Source organism: Lagopus leucura, unplaced genomic scaffold (genome assembly GCF_019238085.1).
Source record: "Lagopus leucura isolate 7727_CA_CO unplaced genomic scaffold, USGS_WTPT01 Super-Scaffold_100002, whole genome shotgun sequence".
NCBI classification, from domain to species: domain Eukaryota; kingdom Metazoa; phylum Chordata; class Aves; order Galliformes; family Phasianidae; genus Lagopus; species Lagopus leucura.
The window spans coordinates 71,693,730-71,713,993 of record NW_024962263.1 but is presented as its reverse complement, the minus strand read 5'-3'; the positions used below and the strand labels follow the sequence as shown (position 1 = coordinate 71,713,993).

At 41.5% G+C, this 20,264-nt stretch overlaps 2 protein-coding genes and 1 long non-coding RNA gene across 4 annotated transcripts; 1 reads left to right on the top strand and 2 right to left on the bottom strand.

The window, feature by feature from the left end:
- The first annotated feature begins 92 nt into the window (after positions 1-92).
- Positions 93-16,199, top strand: SLC25A32 (solute carrier family 25 member 32). 2 transcript variants are annotated; one of them, XM_042869766.1, is made up of 8 exons: positions 93-267; positions 3,314-3,464; positions 4,607-4,692; positions 5,759-5,919; positions 11,129-11,242; positions 11,809-11,954; positions 12,982-13,119; positions 13,448-16,199. In XM_042869766.1, exons 1-7 carry the CDS (start codon positions 93-95, stop codon positions 13,115-13,117), a joined length of 969 nt encoding a protein of 322 aa, XP_042725700.1. In that variant the 3' UTR covers positions 13,118-13,119; positions 13,448-16,199. The 2 variants fall into 2 exon arrangements, with proteins under 2 accessions (XP_042725700.1, XP_042725699.1); XM_042869765.1 differs by having other exon boundaries at positions 12,982-16,199.
- Positions 5,577-7,376, bottom strand: LOC122179100. The gene is made up of 2 exons (XR_006178536.1): positions 7,321-7,376; positions 5,577-7,233 (listed from the first exon to the last, which is right to left on the bottom strand). It is a non-coding gene; the product is annotated as an uncharacterized LOC122179100 (long non-coding RNA).
- Positions 16,200-16,220: 21 nt separating the features above from the next.
- On the bottom strand, positions 16,221-19,853 carry CTHRC1 (collagen triple helix repeat containing 1). The gene is made up of 4 exons (XM_042869497.1): positions 19,774-19,853; positions 18,296-18,539; positions 17,256-17,472; positions 16,221-16,649 (listed from the first exon to the last, which is right to left on the bottom strand). The coding sequence occupies exons 1-4, from the start codon at positions 19,851-19,853 to the stop codon at positions 16,507-16,509; spliced, it is 684 nt and encodes a 227-aa protein (XP_042725431.1). The 3' UTR covers positions 16,221-16,506.
- Positions 19,854-20,264: the final 411 nt, after the last annotated feature.

The window sequence follows — 20,264 nt, the reverse complement described above, 5'->3', positions numbered from 1 at the left end:
CCTACACGTGACCGGAAGAGCCGGGCCCGCAGCTCTCGGCGCGGTCTCGCGAGACGCGGAGCGGCTCGGCGCCGAGATCGCCGCCGGCGGGGATGAGCGCGGCGCCGGGTGCCCGGGGCCATGCGTGCGCCGTTGGGCCGCCGGCGTCGCCCGCGCGCTCCGTGCTGCGGCACGTGCAGCTGGAGAACCTGGCGGCCGGGCTCAGCGGCGGCGTCGTGTCCACGCTGGTGCTGCATCCGCTGGACCTGGTGAAGATCCGCTTCGCAGGTGAGGCCGGGCCGGCGGCTGTGAGATGCTGCGTTCCTACGGGCGGAGCGTTCGGCCCGATCAGAGCTGCCCGGGCTTCTCGCTGTCACGGCCGTGGGTGCAGCAGGACGGTCTATTGGTGGCGGGCGGCTCGTCCACGGTCCGCCCTCAGGCGCAGCGGTTACGTTTTAGTCCTGTGGGTAACGGGGTCGTGTTGCTAAGCAGAGAACTCTGCCTTGCTGGCTGTTCCTTATGGAAACAGCTCCTCGCCTGCATGGTGACGCTACTCCCATTATTCCCCTCTGTAGAGATTTTGCCATATTTTTGCCGAATGTTCTTCGGCATCTTACATTCACTTGTGGTTGTTAAAAATGAAATACTGTACTGTGGAACATACAAACGCTGATGCAGTACATTCTAGAGTGAAGTCCAGAGGCGGGCCCATCTCCCTGTCTAGCTCTGAAGCACAGGCCTGTAGCACAAAGCAATGTGTTGGAGCAGCTCCCACGGAGGCAGCAGTGCTGACCACAGTGCCAGCTGAGGCTAAGCTGACAGACAGCAGCAGTTCACCCTCTGGAGTAACTGAGGGCACAGAGAGGATGAAGCCAGATCTTCTTAGAGGTGAATGGTGAGGGAACAGGGACTAGCTTGAGCTTGGAAAATTCTAGTTTGTTATTAAGAAAAGTGATTTTTCACTATGGAAGTGATCCGATACTGGAAGAGGTTGCCCAGAGAGGCTGTAGTCTTTTCAGCCTTAGAAACATTCAAGAACTAACTGGCGTGCCCCAACGAAAGCAGGTCTGTTTTGAAGAGAGTTGCATTAGATAACCTCTGGAGGCTCCTTCTAACCTAAGTTAGTCTGTGCTTATTGTAATGCTATAATGGGGGAAAGTACTGAGATAATTGCAAGGTAATAAAGTTTTTGTCTGTAGCAAATGAGAATGATCTCAGATGCAACAGTCACAGAAAAGAAGGAAAAGAACCACTTACCTTTGGAAGGCCTCAAAGATCTCCAACAAGAGATACTCTCACTTCCTCTGCCAACCCTTAAATGTGGTCTGGGAAGGGGTGGAGCCAGGATCCACCCCTTCTGGACATTCAGATGCATTGCATGCACCTGAGCTACCCTGGGTTGGCCCTTGCTGCCTGCCAGGTGCTCACTGTTTCAAGGCATGACTTAGCATTTCCACTTTATGTTTATATGACAGTTTGGGTTTTTTCCTGATGTCTGCTTGTTAGGTTTTGGTTGGACTCATGAAAACTATAAGATCTTAAGTCTGTGCCTTAATTAGAGTAGCTCCTGCATTGGTTGTTGATCGTTGGTAAAATAATTGATCAACAGACAGATCTGCAACTATGTCTTTGATTTCCTACTTGTTTAATGTGCTTATAAGCCTGATTTAATGGCAGCATGATTTAAAAAAAACAAATTGCAAAGGTCTTTCAGAAAGGTCCAGCGCTACTCAGTCGGGGGGGGAAGAGCTTTTACATAGGTGACTCTAAAAGTAATACCTCCTGTTTATTTCCATGGAAACTACAACTGATGCAAAGAGCACAATAATAGTATTTGATGGAGGAAATTCTCAGCTACAGAACACATTTTTCCAACATAATCACCACCATTATATGTGCATTTTCACCAATGATGAACTTGTATGACACCCTTGTAAAAATCTGCAGCAGCACAGGTGATCCACTGTCACTGCTGTAACACACCACCCACCACCCTACTGTGCTCACCTCCACTGCTTGGTTTCCGTAAATGTTCAGAAAGCATTGATGAATGTCAGCAGGTGCCATTTTTTTTCACCTGGAGGAATTCAGTGGCACATCTTTGCTTCATACGCACTTTCATGTCAGACACCACTCTGTCAGACTGCCCCTCTGCTGCCATCTGTCACATGGCAACAACATATAGCAGAGTATGGTTGGGAAGGTTCAACCTTGCTGCTGTACCACCACCATCTGCTTCTGATGTCATGAGCCAACATAATCAAACAGGAGGAATTACTTTTGGAGCCCTCAGTTTGTGTTTCAGTTTTCAGCGATTGTCAGCATACACAGACCTTGTCTCAGTACGCTCACAAAAAAAGCATTTTGTGTGTGCTGAAGTCTGTCAAAATATACAGGAGGAATGAATGCAGTACTGAACAGAAAACATCTGAAATTAATGATTAATGTCTTGCTGGGGTATAGAAATGATGCTGACTGTAAAACTTCAATCTCAAGTAAAATTTCAATCTAACTTTCTGCCTAAATGAGGAGTACAAGTGCCTGCAATTGACACTGTCATCAGTAATCATCAAATTGCCTTGCTGTTGTGACAGCAGGAGCTGTCCTTACTGCTGCAAGTTGTGTGAAATCTGTGTTCTAAACAAAACCTGTCAAGCAAAAGTTTGCATTGTCTTTGTCCTGTTGGCAGTGACATTTTATGAATATTTGGCCAATATTTGGTTATTAGGTAGAATTGTGTTTATTTGATGTTTTCCTGTAAATCAATACAATGAGAAAAGAAGAGCATAAGAATTTATGATGAAAGTAACCTTTGAGTGTTGGCAGAAACTAACTTTGGAATCAATAACACATGACCTATTGGAAATACCTGGGACTTTATAGAAGATTCACAAGAAGATTTAACTTCAAGAATTCTTATTTAGGAGTTTCCCAAACTTGTAATAGGAACTTTTTCTCGAAGAGTCCATGCAAATCACTTGAGATATGATATGAAATTCTTGGGGTGCTAAGAAGAGGACAGAAAACTACAGGTCAAAGCAGCTGCTCTCCAAAAACGCCCATCAGTGCAGTTAGTCTTCTCAGACTGATGAGAACTTTCCTCCTGCAGGGCTTAGAAGTTCTTTTTTCTTCCTTCTTTCACGTTCTCTTAGACTAGAATTACTGAAGCTGTAAACCCCACGTTGTTGCGTGCTTTTAAAATACAGCAGATGAATGAAGTATTTACGTTGGCTTGCAGCACTGTTTGGAGGCCGTGTGCTGTGGGCTGGCTTTTACACGGTTGAACCACTTGCTTCCTGCAATGTTTTTTCAGTGTAATTTCTTTCTTTCATAGTGAATGACGGATTGGAGCTGAGGCCAAAATACAATGGGATTCTCCACTGTATGACCACTGTCTGGAAGCGTGAAGGACTACGAGGCTTGTACCAAGGGGTAACTCCCAACATGGTGGGAGCAGGGGCTTCCTGGGGACTTTATTTTTTCTTGTAAGTAAAACTGCGTCAGATCCTATGCAATGTCATGTTCAGATACAAACAGCACCCTTCTAAACAGGTATAAAAATGGGCTAGATGGCTTAGAAACTTGCAGTCCTCTTTGTATGTCCAGGCCTTTGACTCATCGTTATGATTTGCTGTTTCATAACATGAGCAGTTGGAGTCAGAGACCTGTTACTTTATCAAGTACAGTGCATTCCCCTCAATGCTGTGAAAACACCAAGAACTTGAGAGATGTGACATCATTTGAACTTTAAAAGTTCAAACTGTGCTTAAAAGCACATGGAAAAAAAAAGAATCTGAACTGGTATGTTAAGAATCAAAGAGCATGATAAAGTTCTTTACTAAAGCTGTATAGTCAACCGTTTGTTGTTTTCTTTAAATAATTTTGACAGTTTTTTCCATTGTTTTTGTTGATGTGCTTTGCTTATAAAATAAGCAAATTTCTCAAATATAAAATAAGCAAAGTTCTCAAATATTCGGTATTTTCTACTCCAGTAGTTAACTGATCTGATTGACTGCTGGTCACTATTAACTGAAACATTTTTGAATGATCACTATTAACTGAAACATTTTTGAGAATGATTGCTTGGCATCCTTCTGCAAAGCTTACGTGTCAGTTGTGTAGATTGAACTATTGTTGGACTTCAGTCCTCAAGCTTCACTGTAAGCTCCTATCCACAGTTCAGCTCCTTCAATGCTGAGTGGCACTTTTCAAACCACAAATATTCAAATCAGACCAAGAGATGAAAGCTCAGTGAAATTAGAAAGTAAATAACTACCAGTGTTGGTTTTAATAAAAAGAAGACTGTCTAGCCTAGTTTTTTTTAGAAGTTAATTCTTGAGACCAAGTAGCTGTTTCAAGATCTAGTCCCACTGATTCCTTCAGTAATACTTGATGAATTTAAGTATGTATTGCTATGGTTCAAATTGTTAATGAATTCTTCAATTCATCAAGCAAACAATGATAGTTAGCTTAGAAATCCTTTCCAAGGTTATCTATCACCTAATGTTTTTCCTGATGGTAAGTTTTGCTTTGGTGGGTTTTTTATTTTTTTGTTAGTTTGGTTTGGCTTTGTTTTTTAATTGTTTTTTTTCACCTTTACTAAAATATGTCTTATAACTGTGAACAGTTACAATGCCATCAAAGCTTATAAGAAGGAAGGGAAGCTGGAGAGTCTCACTGCAACCGAACACCTGGTATCAGCTGCAGAAGCAGGTGAGTTAAATGCAAAAAAGATGAATGTTTTCTTCTGGCCTGTCCATATGCTGCTCTTTCTCTTTGTGTGTCAGTGCTGGTTTTACTCCAGGTGGCAAGTGTAAGTGTTTGAGTCCAAATGCTTATTGTCTATAAATGAATTAATGATGTCTAGAATGAATGGATAGTTAACTGTGGTCCTTTCAGTTTTGCTCAGAAGTAGCAGTTGTTAAGATACCTTCTGGTCTTGTTTTCATTATACACAAAGCTTGAGGTTTTTTTCCGTATTTAGTACAACGCTGAGTCTCTAAACATAACTATTTAAATTAGCTGTTATTAGATTGTTAACTCATTAAACATTAAATGCTTAGATCTGGAGAAGAGAAGGCTTATTGAAATTAGAAGTGAATTTGCCATAGATCTTTTGAAAATCTTTATGTAAATTCTAGGTTTTCTTAGAAACTGTAAATCCAAAATAAAAGTACAATTTTACTCATCGTGACTTTGAATACTTTGTTTCTAACATACTTGATGTGCATGCTTCTGTGTAGGCAATTTAGAAGATTTTTTTATTAGGATGCTAAGGCAGTAATTTACTGTTGAAATATACTGTTCAAATGTATATTGTATTTCAATAGTCTTTGTAGCTACAAGAAGTTGCTTGTATAAACATATCAATACAATTAAGTAAATTTCTCATGACTGAGCTGTCCATTGAATTTTGAATAATTGTATATATAAAGACAATAAGAAAGCCTAATGAAAATAGTGAGGTTTCCTATCTATTACAGATGGCACTACTGACTGTGGAACAGTGAAGCAAAAAAGAGCATATGCTGAGAATGTTAAAAAAAAGCTATGTGCTCTATAGAAGTACTCTCTGCATGAGTAGTTCATACTTGGTATTGAGCTTTGAAGGCAGAGAGAGAAAACAACAGTGTGCCTAAACTTTGCCTCTTAGGAGTAATATGAGTACTCTTGAAGGATAAGTAATTTTGTCATTGTAGAAGCCCGTGTTACATTGAACTGAACAAACTGGGACAAGCTTTGGCATGGGCAAAACAGTCTAACTTCCATCTGTTCTCAGGAGCCATGACTCTCTGTATTACAAACCCAATATGGGTAACGAAGACGCGACTTGTATTACAATACGACGCTGGTGTTGATCCCTCAAAGCGACAGTACGCAGGAATGTCTGATGCTCTTATAAAGATATACAGGACAGAGGGCATACGTGGCTTGTATAAGGTAATAACATTTAAGAAAACCTCAAGGATTGACTGGTACCAGTCAGTAGTGCTGTGATGCTTGCACATATTTGTCTCAAAAAAACCTGCAAGTCATTTTTGTACTGGCTTATTTTTATTCTTAGTCAAAGCAAAGATTACAGGAAAGGCTTAATCTTAGGAGAAGCAATTACAGTGTTGAAAGGTAGGGAATCATTGAAGAATAGAGTGTAAGTTTTATGTCTAAGCCATCTTCTGAAAATACTGAAATGAGGGTAAACTACAAGCTCTTTGTAATTGCTTAGAGTCTTCTCATAACTAAGATTTGGATAAAGAGGGCAGCCATAGTCTAATCTATAGTGCTTCTAGTGCTTTCTTTCAATTCATCTCTTATCTTTGTCTTTCTGACATTTTGTACAATATAACATGACTAAAGTACTTGCTAATGTTTTGTCTACAATGGACACTTTCACAGCTGCTCATTTGCCCCCTAGTTATTTAGGTCTGTAATCTGTCATCTCAAGATGCATAAAATTTGCAGACTTCTGAATATGTTCTGCATATGTGTGGGGTTTTTGTTCCCTTTCATTTAGGGAAACAGATGGGAACTGGATTTGGCTTTTTTTCCTCCTTCTTCCTTCAGGCCATTACATCAAGATGCATTCATCAGTCCCTGGAAGGTGTGAAGAAACCTATTTCAGTTCAGGCTGGCTCTTCTCTTGCAAGTAGTGCTATAGAACCAGAACACTATCTCTCAGGAATTGTCCTGATGACTGGGCATCAACTTCTATTTGCAGTGAAAAATATAGGCTGAAGTTTTCAATCACCATGAGTTGCAGGAGATGTAATGCAGATGAATGTCTTCTTTTTCCTCATGACCTTATTTTTCAGGAAGAGTTCATTGTAACAGATAAGGAAAACGGCACTGCAAATTGGAAATAAAATCTTCAAATAGTTGCTTTCTGATGCATTTGAGATCACTCTTTGGAAAACTAGTGTTGTCCTCCAGCAATTCCATGTCTTGCTCTCTGTTGTACTGCTGCTGGTCTGGGCAATTGTTGTTTGTCCTTTGTGGCAAAGCCTAGTAATGTAAAGCTGTACCAGTCTTGTAGCGATCAGTGCTGTCTGTTAGGTATTGTTTTTTTATTAAACTGTAGTTTAAGTGAAGTTGTGCTTCTTGAACTTTGCCTGGATTTGTAGAGAGATAAAAGCCTTTCTTTCACTGGTCATCCCAGTAATCTAGTCAGAGATCTTCCACACCCTCCATCCATAGGCTTTGTCCTCTGGCCTCCATCCCTGAGACAGCTGGGATCAGAGCTGCTCTGCTGCATCCAAGCTAGGAAAAAGAAAAAAATCCACCTTGTGGTGATGCAATTTGAAGATGCCTAATAGATCTGTTGGAGATCTGAGCTCTGAAAAGTACCTTGCCTCACAAAGTTGAATGTCATGCAGCCATCAGCACGTGTTGCTCTTCAAGTCTAAGGCACAAGAGATCAAACATTTTAAAACAGTCCTAAGACCTTAGGAGTTCGCACCTTGGGGAAAAACATAAAATATCCTTGAGCTCTGGACAAAGTGCTTGCTTGCTGTCTGGTATAGGCTGACTACTGTAACGTCAGATGGTAATATTGTCCTTGGCCTCCATGCTTCTTTATTTGTATTTTCAGTTTCATTCTTTTTCATTGGTGATGTAGAGGCAGCAGTTAGAGCAAAGCTTATAGAAAACAGTAACAAAAATGGGAAACGCAGGAAGTTTAAGGAGATTTAAAATGTAGTGTTGTATAATCAATGGATATCAAGATGTTACAATCACAATATAATCAAGAGAGTTAGGCAAAGTGGACAATGATAACAAAAGAGAATAAATGGAAAGCTTACCCTTATGCTGGGCTCACCTACAAAACACCAGAAGAAATCCTTCCCCTCTGGTAGCCAGCTCTTAAATAGGTCTAGGAGGGGTGCAGCCTGGCTCCCCCCCTTCCGGCAGCACAGGTGAATTGCCTTCAGCTGTGCTCCTCTGGCTGACTCATGGCTCATCTCAGGTGATCAATCAGAGGTTCAGGCCGTGACTCAGCAGTTCCCATACAAGCGTCAAGACTGAGAATAATAATGCAGTGTGCTAAGAACAACCAAAGAAATCCTAGCAGTGCTATATGCTCATTACCAAGTGAAAATAGGATATATTGGGCACTTCTGTTGGACAGTTTAACCTCTGGTAGGCAATATTATATACTCTGAGGATAAAGTATTTTTTCCAGTCCATTAATGTCTAAAACACTTCTCTATTTTGCCATTTTTTTCGCTTGCTATTTTCCTCCTTGCAAATGTGAAGTTTGTAAGCTAAGTGACTTACTATTTCTTTGTTTTTGCATATAGCAAAGTCCACTGGGCTCTGATCATCTTGCATTTAAATGTAGTTCAGAGAGAAGAACTTTCCATAAAAGATGCTATCATTCTTTGCCTTGAAAGAATCAAGATGGCATAAGAACATAATGGCATTCTTCCAGAATCTTTCTGCACAAGTTGTCAGAGCAGGGCAGTCTAGTACTGCTAGTCTTTGCTATGGAGACCCAACTGAAGATGGTGCTACACCGACTGCAAGGGGAATCTGCTACGTTTCCTCTAAACATATAGCAGAGGCTGCTCTGGCATGAGCTCTCACAAACACTTCAGGCAGTATCCTGAGTATTTCTTCACTTTGTCCCCTGCTTTTATCAAGAAGCACAGGCTTTGCTCTGTACGTTTGCCTAGGTTCTTTTTCTTTTTGGCGATGACATCTGAAATGCAAACCAACTGGATGCTTTTCTCTTGTTCTGGATCTTCCACACTTCTAGTTGTTTAAAGACATATTTTTTTAATCCATATGATTTATTGTTCAGAGTTAAATGCTTTACCATTTCCATGTCTGATAACATATTTGTGTCCATTCATCTAATCCTCCCAGATGGAATTCAAGCAGGACTTCTTTGAGCAAAGATTGATTCTCTGAAGCTCTCATGAAAAAACTCTTTTAAATATATGTTTTGACTATTAAAAATAATAAATATATTAAGAGATATGATTTTTTCTAATTATCTTCACTTTACAGTCATACTGTAGCTAAAAAATAAATGGCAAACTTTCAAAGAAAAAGAAGGTATTTGTGTGAAATTCCAAAAATAAGAAAATTGAGTAGGATTATCATTCCAAAACTTTCTTAGACATATTTAATTAATGAGAACAAATCAGTTTTGCCTTGAAACGTTTTTCCCTAAATTAACTCAAATTCCTCCTTTTTTATGATCAATAGAACCATCTGTCAGTTCTTATTTTGCTGAGGGTGACTGGCAGACAGTTGTCTCACTTGTCCTTCCTCCTATTTTAATATTGGCCTGCCATTAAAGGTTCTTCAGTGTTTGAAAGTTTTCCCCATCACTTGGAAGACTTGGAGCATGCTGGTATTCATTTAGCAAATGTCATCAGTAGATACTCTAGGACTCTTGGGAGCAAGTTATTCAGATTTGCTGGCTTAAATTTAAGAGTTGAGCATTCTTAAGTGTTGTTTAACATTCTTCTCTTGTTAGTGGGGAAAATTTTACCTAATTCCCCTATGATATACATCATTCTCATGCTTTCCAAGTAGAAAGCAATTATTTTCTCTGTCTTACAACATTTTTACTGTAATAATAAGCATACAGTTAGGAAGATTTTCCCTGCTATCACTACAGCATTTCATACTGTTCATGGCTCTGCTGACCCACATGATTTTTTCTTTGGTAATTTCAATAAGTTTGTTCTTTGTCTGTTCCTCACGTTACTTTTTTTTTTTTTTAATTATTATTTATTACCAGTGAATTTTCTTTCTGATCCAGGTTTTCTGAAAACCAGAATTGTCCTTTCTCATCATGTTGTGGCCTTTAACTTGACAAAATTCTATGGTCATGCTCACAGTTGACAAAATACAGATTTTTGGTTCAATTCCACATGTTCACATTTGGGGAACTATTTTGTTTCTTTTTTTCCAATTTTTGTACATAGTGATATGAGACTTTTGTTAGCCCTCAATTCATTTCATTGGGTTGTGGTTCCTGACAGTTTATGACCATTGTTTTCTACTGTGAGAAGAAATTATTTCTCATCTATTAAATAGAAGCCCTAAAAATCAATACCTGAATGACTATAATATCTTGAAGAAATCTATAGCTTTCAGAGAGCTAATCTCTGAAGTGATAGAGGCTCTGCATGATTTTTATGCCTGCTGGTTTTGGTGTGTTTTGTTACAATTTTTCTTTAAGTTAGGGGTTTATGATTAATTTATCTTTTTGTCCTGGTACACAGTGGACATTCCAATGGACCAGGATTGCTTCCCTTCTCTTCCTCCAAGTTTAGTAATATGTTCATTTGTCTGCATTCAGTGTTCTTTGCTTGCAGTTTAATCTAATATAGAGATTTGTGTCCGGACATATATTTTATATTGCTCTATCTTTCCTAAGTGGGTCATGGAAAATAAGATAAAACTGTTCAACGCTAGCATTTTTTGAGAAGTTTTGGTTCTTTGAGTCCTTTTACCCACGTTTTGATCATTCATCCCATTATAAATTTTCCCTTTGCAACAGTTTTCAGCAAGCTTTTGGCTTGTATGAATCATTTCCAGTCAAGATGATTAATTCCCTATTTATTTGCATTTTTCCAACGTAAGGCCCAACTTTCCCAAAAGAGAATGCTTCTCAGAAGCAACTGTCAGCTCATTTTCAACTGAGCTCCTCCTGCTCCTGAAGAAACTCATGCCTTCTACTTGGAGAGACACTTCCAACAGTACCTGTTTTCCACCTTCACTTCAACTTCTTTGAAGACAAAGGTTTCTGTAGATTTCTGTGCTATCCTCTTACTGTCCATTACTGCTCCTCAGAGGCAGGTAACATTTCCCCCTGGCTTAGGGAGAAGAAGGCTGAGGGGAGGCCCGATTTTTTTACGATTTGTGCTGGTGCTCTGTTAGGTGCAGTTCCCAGGCCACTTGTTTTGTCTTGTTTGCTCATTAAGTAACTTACCTGTGTGTCACCTGGAGAAAAGTAACATTTATTACACTTTTGATGCCTGCCTTCAAGAATATCAACCGAGCACACCAACAGTTGTGCAATCTGTTTTTAATGGAATGGTCGACATTTGTATGTGCATAAAATGAACTCTGTCATGTTACGTACTTCTTTTGGATTGCTATTCAATCTTGTCTTAACCTTTTTTTTCTTCTTTAGGGATTCGTTCCTGGTCTGTTTGGAACTTCACATGGAGCACTTCAGTTCATGGCATATGAGGATTTGAAACAGAGATACAACAAGTACAGAAACAGAGTGTCAGACACAAAATTGGTAAAATTATTAATAATAAAATATGTTGTGGCATGGGAACAGGTAGAGATTTATTCCAGTCAGTTAGATCATAGAACAGTCAAGTTTATAAAGTATCGATATGTTAATTGAAATGTGGAATATATGAAAATGATGATTTGTCACTTTGGGAACAAGCAACTGGTTAGCTCTGTATTTGTCTAGAGAAATCACCTTATTTTGGCAAGTGTCCAGAGAATTTTAGGGAGAAGAATGGTTTCTGAACACCAATCGTAGGTAGCCTTTTTAAACAGTTGCCCATAGGACCAGATAGGAGCAAACTCAGTGAAGATACTGCTGCTTTTGGAACACCTGACACACTTTTCTAGAAGTGTTTTGCTTGATAGGAGTGAGAAGGCAAAACATATTTTAAAATTGGTTACCTGAGCATTCTAGACAGTAAATATTGTTAATTTCTTAAATAAGTTTATTGTAAAGGGGAAAAAAGCATTGTTTAGTTAATATATTTAAAAATCAAAGAAGATTTTGGAAAATTGTCTATTTTAAGCCCTGGTTAAGGAAAGCTTGTTCATTTTTGTTGGTTTTAGAACACTGCAGAATACATAATGATGGCAGCTGTATCCAAAATATTTGCTGTAACAGCAACGTATCCCTATCAAGTTGTACGGGCTCGTCTTCAAGATCAGCATAATAGATACTCTGGTGTGTTAGATGTGATCCGCAGGACATGGAGGTAGGCATACAGAATTATAAGTTTGCACCTGGAAAAGTGAGCCTTCAGAATCACCATGCTTACTGCCTTCCATGCTGAATGGCTATCTCTATGAAGCCATTATGTGGAATATGCTACTAATAGCTATTAACTAAAAATGAAGAGGTATGTGATGGTCAGTGCTGGCTTGCAGACTTCTGTTTTTTGATCTGCCTCTTCATCATCTTCCCCAACAAATTTTGCTTACAGAGTAGCAAGGTTAAAAAACCAACATTGAGTTGGCTGCTTTGTGGTTTGTAAAGTAGTTAAGTCTCATTAACTCATTATGAAATCAACAAACACGGCCTAGGTCACCAAGGAGAGCAGTATCTTGCATACCCAAGCATTTTCCAGGATCTCCTTTGACTGCTCATCATTCTGGGTGTACCAGAGCCCTGTGAAACTGGAAAAAAGTGAGCTGAAATGAGAAGTCTTGGAAACACTCTAACACCCCTAACAGTGAATACTGTGGTTCAAAATGGGAGAAGCTGAATTCTCATGTACTGGCCAGTGGATTCAAAATGCTGGAGGAGGTGCTTTATTTCTCTAAAAATGAGTGCTGACTTCAGCAGCTGAGTTAACTTAGTTGTGTTCTCCCTCAGCTCCCTTGCTGTTAAATGACTCAAAACCATAAAGCCCTTCAGCCCTGTTGGCTTCAGGGAGCTTAAATCTGCAAATTTTTTTGGAAGTGCAGAAATTTAAAGTTATTTTAACTACTTCTTGTGGTATGAAGAAAGATAGCATAGCATCCTATTTAAAGAATTCATTTTAAAAAAGACAAAACAACAACAGAATCACCACCCAAACCCTAAGCTGAACAACTCATCTACAGAACATTATTGTATGTTCAGAAAAGAAAGTGAGATTTGATATAATGATCCTTTAAGCACTTCATAAGAAACTGTTCTGAAATTATTATTCTTACCCTGAAGTACATCTCCCTCAGTGAGAGAAAAACACCAGGCTTTGTTTTATGTCTGATTTTTATTTAAAATATCTGTCTTTAAAGGAAAGAAGGAATCCATGGATTTTACAAAGGAATTGTCCCCAATGTGATCAGAGTGACTCCTGCGTGCTGCATTACCTTCGTAGTTTATGAAAATGTGTCAGGTTTTCTACTTGGTTTTAGAAAAGAAAATAACTAAAGGTAAAAGTTTCTATTCATAAAAAATATATCAACATATCTTTATTTTTTTATATTTATGATCTGGAAGATAATTACTTCAGCAGCTTATTTTGACACTGTGAATTGATCTGGTATTTTGAGGAAAGGATTGTGAGATAGTGAAACCCTGCCTACATCCCCTCTGCTGAGGGTGCCTGTGTTGCTGCATTCCTCTCCCTCTGAATCAGCAGTGTCTGCTCAAAACAGATGTCTGCAACTGTGAAGTAGCACTGTGCCTGGCTGAAGGCAGATGTGCAGCATTTCACCTCATCCTGGCCTGCCTGGAATAACGGACTAATCTGCTTGACAGGTCTCCAGATAACAATTGGTCAGATTGTACTACAGAAAACTTCATATAAAAGCAATTCCTGCGTCTGAAACATCTGAACTCTCTTAAGTCTTTATCTGAGTCTCATGAAGAAAATTTGTATGTAACTGCTTACAACAGTGTCTACAGAATCCATTTTTGTTACTTGTGAGATTTTAGGTTATGGAGTGCTCCATGTTCCATCGCTCATCCGACACAAAAAATGCAGCCTCAGTGGGGTGCAATTTGGAAACTCAGATTGCTTTGTAAAATGGTCAGCCGTCCACTCCTGGTTTGCAGTAATTGCAAATTGAAATCCACTTCTTGTCTCATACCAAGACAGAGTTGCAGTGTGGTTTTTGGCTTGTTTTTAACACCAGACCAAAGTCTGTTGTGCACATTGTTGGCAACTTAGTTCATTTGATTTCTCATCGCCCCACCCTCCTCAGCCACAGCTCCAGGACTGGTACATCTGACTAAATGCTCCTTATTTGAAAGGAGGCTTACTTAAAAAAAAAAATAATAATAATCCAAATAATTCACTAGTGATGCAGTTTTAAAGCAACTTTAACAAAGACTGGTCTTTGGAAAAAAAAAATCTATAGGTTTTCTAAAAACTTTGTGCACAGGGCTTTCTTAAAAAACATCTGATTTAGTCTCAGAAGCGACTAAGACTATTGCTATACAGCAGTAAGCTGAATTGCAGTATGTTTCAGTGTGGTTGAATAATAATGTTTATTTTTATTCCAATAATTGCTGACAGACAGAGGTGTTTATTGGAGACTTGGGTTTATCTGTTGTAGTTCATTATTAGGGAAATAATTTACTGAGCATAACATTTGCCTTCTACTGTGAGTATGAAGGAGTATCAGATATTATCAACTGAGAAGGAAAGAAGGTAGGAAACATTTTCAATAGTTGAGGGGGAATAATGAGTTTTATATGAAGCAGAGAATATTTTCATCTAGCTAAAAATCTCAATAACCACTTAGAGAAGTTGTTTTACAGAAAATAACCCAGAGCAGAAATAAGACTTTTTTTTTTTAATTAAAGAGTTGGTTTTACTCTAGTTAAATTTGAAAGTCTCCCAAAACCTGCTCGGTATTTTGAATCTCAGTTCAGCAACCTGGTTGCTTGTTTCTGTTGATACTATTGCCATGCTTTGGGTGTTTGTTTGTTTGTTTTTTAGTAACACAGCTCCTCTTCCCCAGTCCCATCCTCTCTGCTGTTACAGTTGATAATACATTGTTATCTCATCTGAGAAAGCTGACTGGCTATTTTTAAATTATTATTATTATTATTAGTAAAGCTTCCATTGACATTTAGATGAAAATCAAAATTTACCAGAAGTTTACTGTGCAAATTAACAAAGTCTTAATAGCTACTACTTTCTTTTGCCTTTGGAAAGCTTTTACATGGGTTTCTGTGTTTTCTAGTATGCAGGGTCCAAAATATGCAGTGAATAAACCATAAAAAAGTAATAAAAGAAGTCACGCACTTACTTCCCTGGAGCAGTGTGTTCCAGACCTGAACGGGACTTGAGATGCAGGATAAGCATAAAGACAGGTCACTAGGACATACACAGTTGTTGTTGCTGACTAACGTGCAGTAAATTCACACCATGGCTTAGCTCATAGTGTCTTAGCTCACACTATCTTCCCAACCAATGAAACAGTAACAGTTCTCCAGAGACAAAGAGCAGCTGAGCAAGGTGCTGGCCTGCAGTAGCATCACACGTAAGCTCACGGTGAGGAAAACCTGAATGCTCTCTTACCTGCAGGTGTGTTCCTCTTTTAAAGGTGCAGATGAACTAGCAATTTAAGACATGGCTGGGGAAAGTTTTATAACCTGTTTAGAAGAAAAGCTAGGATTTAGTATCAAATAGCTAAAATAAATCCATCTCTCAGATTTAATGCTTTTCCATTTAATTTCTGGACAAGGTATATTTCTGCATGTTATACATGCTTTTTGTTTTTCTTATTGCATTTATGTGAAATTTATTTTGTAATGTAAACACAATTATATTTTCCCTTTAGAATCTGCACTTTTTGATGGTTTGAGTATATCACTTACTGTGTTGGGAAGAGAATCCTTAAAGCACTGCTGCTAATGCTGCACTAACTCCAAGGCACACCATGGTCAGTGCTGCCACTCCTCATTTCTTCTCCACTTTGGAGGCTGCAGTCAAATATCTGCAACATCATTCTTTCAGCTGAGCAGTCCACTTTAGGAAAGCCAAGGCATTTCAGCCTGCCTTACTTCTGTAGCTTCCAAACCACTTCACATATCCAGCTTTCACACCAAAGTGATTGTGTATATCTGACAGGCTAAACTCAGGAGAACTATTTGTTGGGGAAATGAAACCTGAGTTTTGGAACTGTAAAAATACTCTGGTTTTTTTTCACAGATGATTAATAGATATTTGCACTGAAATCTGGTCTCTCAAGTGCAGGAGGGAAGTAAAGCTTGGATAGTCTGTTTTTACTTAGTTGTTCAGAACATATTTAACACTCACTGATCGTCACCAAGGTGCCAGTTAAGTCACAGGAGGTTGCTGGGAGACGTAAGACTTTAACAGCAGAGTATCCATTTCCACATTGTTTCACAGGAGCAGATGTTATGTGTATACATTTCAAAGACTAACGCCAAGACCTGTACTTATGTACAACTCTGAAGTCTTGTAAAACAAGTGTGTACCACAGTGCCGTGTCAAATACCTTAAAGTTTGCTGACCAATAAAATACCTTGGATGTTATTTTTATGGAAAAGTCTTCTTTATTTGATACAAAAAAATTACACTTAACTCTTAAAAATTGTGGTGGTATATCTTCATATATCAAAAAGGGATATTAAATGTTAATGAAGTTGGTTCTTATATTCTAAAATGATTATTATTAAAAGCCTCTGCAATGTGCAAAAAAAAAAAAAAAAAAAAAAGGTTAGACAAACACTACAAGTGCAGAGTTTGGTGCCTTTTAGACAAAAACCTGCATCCAACTCTAAATAAGTTTTGTAGAAAATTGTACAAAATAAAAATAGGGATTATAAAAAGGGAGGGAGACTTATTTCGGCAGTTCTTCAATGATGATACGGGAGACTGAATTCCATCCAGTAGAAGCATCTCCCCTGGGGTAGTCAGAGCAAGTCCCGACCCAAATGGCCACGTCCACCAAGCCGGCGTTGATCCCTTCACACAGACCTTCCACTGGTGAGACACAGATGCCACGTCACCACGGCAGACACAAACACTTTTGGACACAAGTACTTCACAAAAGTTCATTGCAAGCCCGTGCTATGTAATTAGATCTAAATAACATTTTTTGGAGAAAGAAAATTCTAAAAAATTAGATTTCATGCAGTCATTATACACTATAGGAAGCAAAATGGCTTTTTGCAGCTGGGCACTTGCTTCACAATACCTTAGCTATTTCTGAGAGCAAAATACAGCTTAAACCACTGATGTGATGATGGAAAGTATTCGTAACCATAAGCCTGCTAAAGTAATGCAACACTTGGTTTTATAAATACTTCTCGGAGTGTATCAACCAGCAGAAAGTATCAGCATTTCTAAAGTAAGCACCATGAAAAATAAGACAGTTTAAAAGTACTGATTAATAAATAATTCTAATACTGTTACTCTTTATAGTCAGTTGTGACGAGCAGAGTAAGAGAAGCTGGTGTTAACAGGCCGCTCTTCTGCCTCTTCTTGGCGTCCTTTGGCTTCCTACAGCAGACATGCACTGTGCATTCAGTACCGGGGTCTGCTACCAGCCTCTCACCCATTCTGTTCATGCAGCGTTGGCACACATACCTGAGGAAGTTCGGTGTATGTTGATAGTAGAATTCAGCTCTGGGCTGCCTTGATCTAAATATATTATGGCTTCGATGGGAAGTGGCCCGGCGCATTCTGCTCCATTGAAAGTGAAGTACCAGCGCTGACAACAGGCGCTTCGGCACTTCAGCCGCAGCGATCCACTGAAGAGGACTCTGAGAGCACTGTTGGAGCGCATCTTTGTGAACGTACATTCCTAGGAGGGACAAAAACATTTTGGTAGCAAACTCTGACCTTGAACCTACTCCCTGCAATCGCTTTCAGAATGTTTTAGTTCCTTCTGTCTGTGGAAAAAAAAAATAAGTCTGAAAAATACTCTGTGATGCAAAGATGCAAATCAGAAACTGCACCTCATAGCTGATAATGGAGAAAGGGGATCATGAGAATTCTTAATTTTATTTGGGTAATACCTGTAGGTAAGTTGGTAACAGTGTCACCTTCTGGGGGCTTAGGTAAGGGAATATGAGCTGTCTGAAAGCTGCGCTCAAGTTCTTGTATGAGTGGACAGTACAGTTTCTGTCTGTGATGCCACAACAACTGGATTTCATAATGCTCACAAGATTTGTCTTGGTTAAAAAAAATTAAAAAAGGACTAATGGAACTACTTAAACCCAGATTAAAACTTAAAGTAAAGAAATAGTTTCAGGTTTTAAGAGGGTGCTAGTCTGTCTTCAGAATGCTGAATCTCTCTTATGACTGCAGAGGTGAAAACCTTCCCCGCCCCAGGCAGACGGAGGTGCTTGACAGGGCTCCTTTCAGCCCTGCAGTCACAGGCTTAACCCTACTCAGACACCACAGCCCCTTCACTCTCTTGGAATGCTACTACAGAAACTGACAAGTGGGCACATCGCTGCTGAACACAGCTGAGATGGACCTGAAGCAAAGAACCTGAGGAGTCCACCCTCACATTTCAACAAAAGGCTGCAACAGGAAACATCCCAGGAGCTGCATGGCATTTATGTTACCCTGCCACAATTCCAAACCTTAAAGCTTCCGCGGTATTGCTGGAGCCAGCTTACCGCTATTTTCCCCAGGTCTATGCCGTAGTTCAGTGCACTCCACGAGCACTGCTTGAAGTTGGGCGTCCAGGACTCCTCAATGCTCTCCCGCAGGCACTCGCCCTTTTCTCCCTTGGGCCCGTCACGCCCCGGGATTCCCGGTGTCCCCGGGATCCCGTTGGTTCCAGGGTTCCCGTCCCGTCCAGGGACACCGCTGGGGCCCTGCAGGCAGACGCCGTTGTACTGAAAAAGAGGGCAGAGCTTGCTGAGCAGCCAAGCAAAAAGCAAACAACGAAAGTACAAAAGAAACCCCGCTGTGATAGAATCACAGAATGTCTCAAAAGTAGGCAGGGACCCAGAAGGATCATTGAGTCCAACTCCCAGCTCCACACAGGCCCACCCCAAATCCAAACCGGGTGTCTGAAACGCTCCCTGAACGCCGGCATGGGGCCGTGCCCACTGTCCTCCACTGCCCCGTGCAGCCCGTTCCGTGCCCGCCGCCCTCCGCTGCAGCCCCTGTCCCTGACCGCCACCCGCCCCTCCCCTGACGCAGCTCCATGCCGTTCCCTCGGGCCCTGTCGCTGTCACACGGAGCAGAGCTCAGCGCTGCCCCTCCGCTCCCTGTGAGGAGCTGCAGCCGCCATCGGGCCTCCCCTCAGCTCCTCTGCTCCGGGCTGCACAAACACAGCGGCCTCAGCGCTCCTCATACATCTTGCCCTCCAGACCCATCCCCATCTCTGTAGCCCTCCTTTGGACACTCTGATAGTTTTATCAGTGCAGGCAGTGCCCAAACCTGCACACAGTGCACAAGGTGATGCCACAGAGAGCACAGTAAGCTAATGGCTTACTTCCAGATGACTGAGAAAATAGTTCCAGAAGAAATAGACCGGCAAGAAATGGTGCTATGCTGCCCCTGATTCCCATCCATCCCGTTCACCCCCATTCCAAAAGCAGTGCTCATGTCACTGCCGGCCCCACACTGACAGCTGTCCCCATGGCCTGGGAACCTCTTTATTTAGGGGCTTTTGATTTTGTCCTGCACTTAGGTGCAAGACCAGCATGGCCACTGAGGGCTTGGCAGCAGCACAACAACACCATTTCACAAAGCAAATTCTCAGCTACTTTTCAACACAGCACCACCACTCGCTGTGCATTTTCACCTGCAGTGAACAAGAGCCTGCATGCTGTGCTTGTGAACACCTGCACCAGCAGAGGTGACCCACTGCCACACATCAGCCACCACCTCGCCGTGCTCACATCCACCCCTTGAACCCCAGAAACATTCGGCAAGTGCTGATGAATGCCAGTGAGTGCTGTTTTTCCACATGGAGGAAATGGAGGAACTCAGTGGCACACCTTTGCTTCATACACACTCCCATGTTAGACACCGTTCTGTCAGACCAGTCACACAGCAGTGACACGTAGTGGGATACTGACAGGAAGGTTCAGCCTCTACTGCCGTAGCACAACATCCACCTCCGACGCCGTGGAGGCATTACTTGCGGATCAAAACGCCGCCAAGGCTTCCCTCATCCCACAGCACGGCCTGGCCGCGTCGCCGCAGCCTCCCTCCGCGCATTTGCCCGCAGCCCCGCTTCACGCGGCACGGAGAGCCGCCAAAGCGCCGCAGCGCCGGGCCGAATCGCGCCGTGCGGCCGCCAGGGGTCAGGGCCGGGCCGGGCCGCGGCAGCAGCTGTCAGCGTGGTGCCTCGCTCCCCTGCAGGAGCCGCGCCGCTCCGCCTGCGGGACCCGTCCGCCGCTGAGCGCTCTGTGGCGGCCCAGCTCCGCACGCCGTTCCGCTCCCGCGGTGAAAAACGAAGCGCTGTGCGGCGGGTTAGCACAACGGTGCTCCGCGCGCTGCCCAGTGCCGCCCGGGGGGTCTGAACGGAACGCGGTTCCTGCCGGCGGTGAGCGGTAGCCCCGCGGCTCCCGGCGGCGGCCCCACGTCAGCGTCCCGCATTCCGAGGGCCGGAAAATCCCCCTCCTCCAT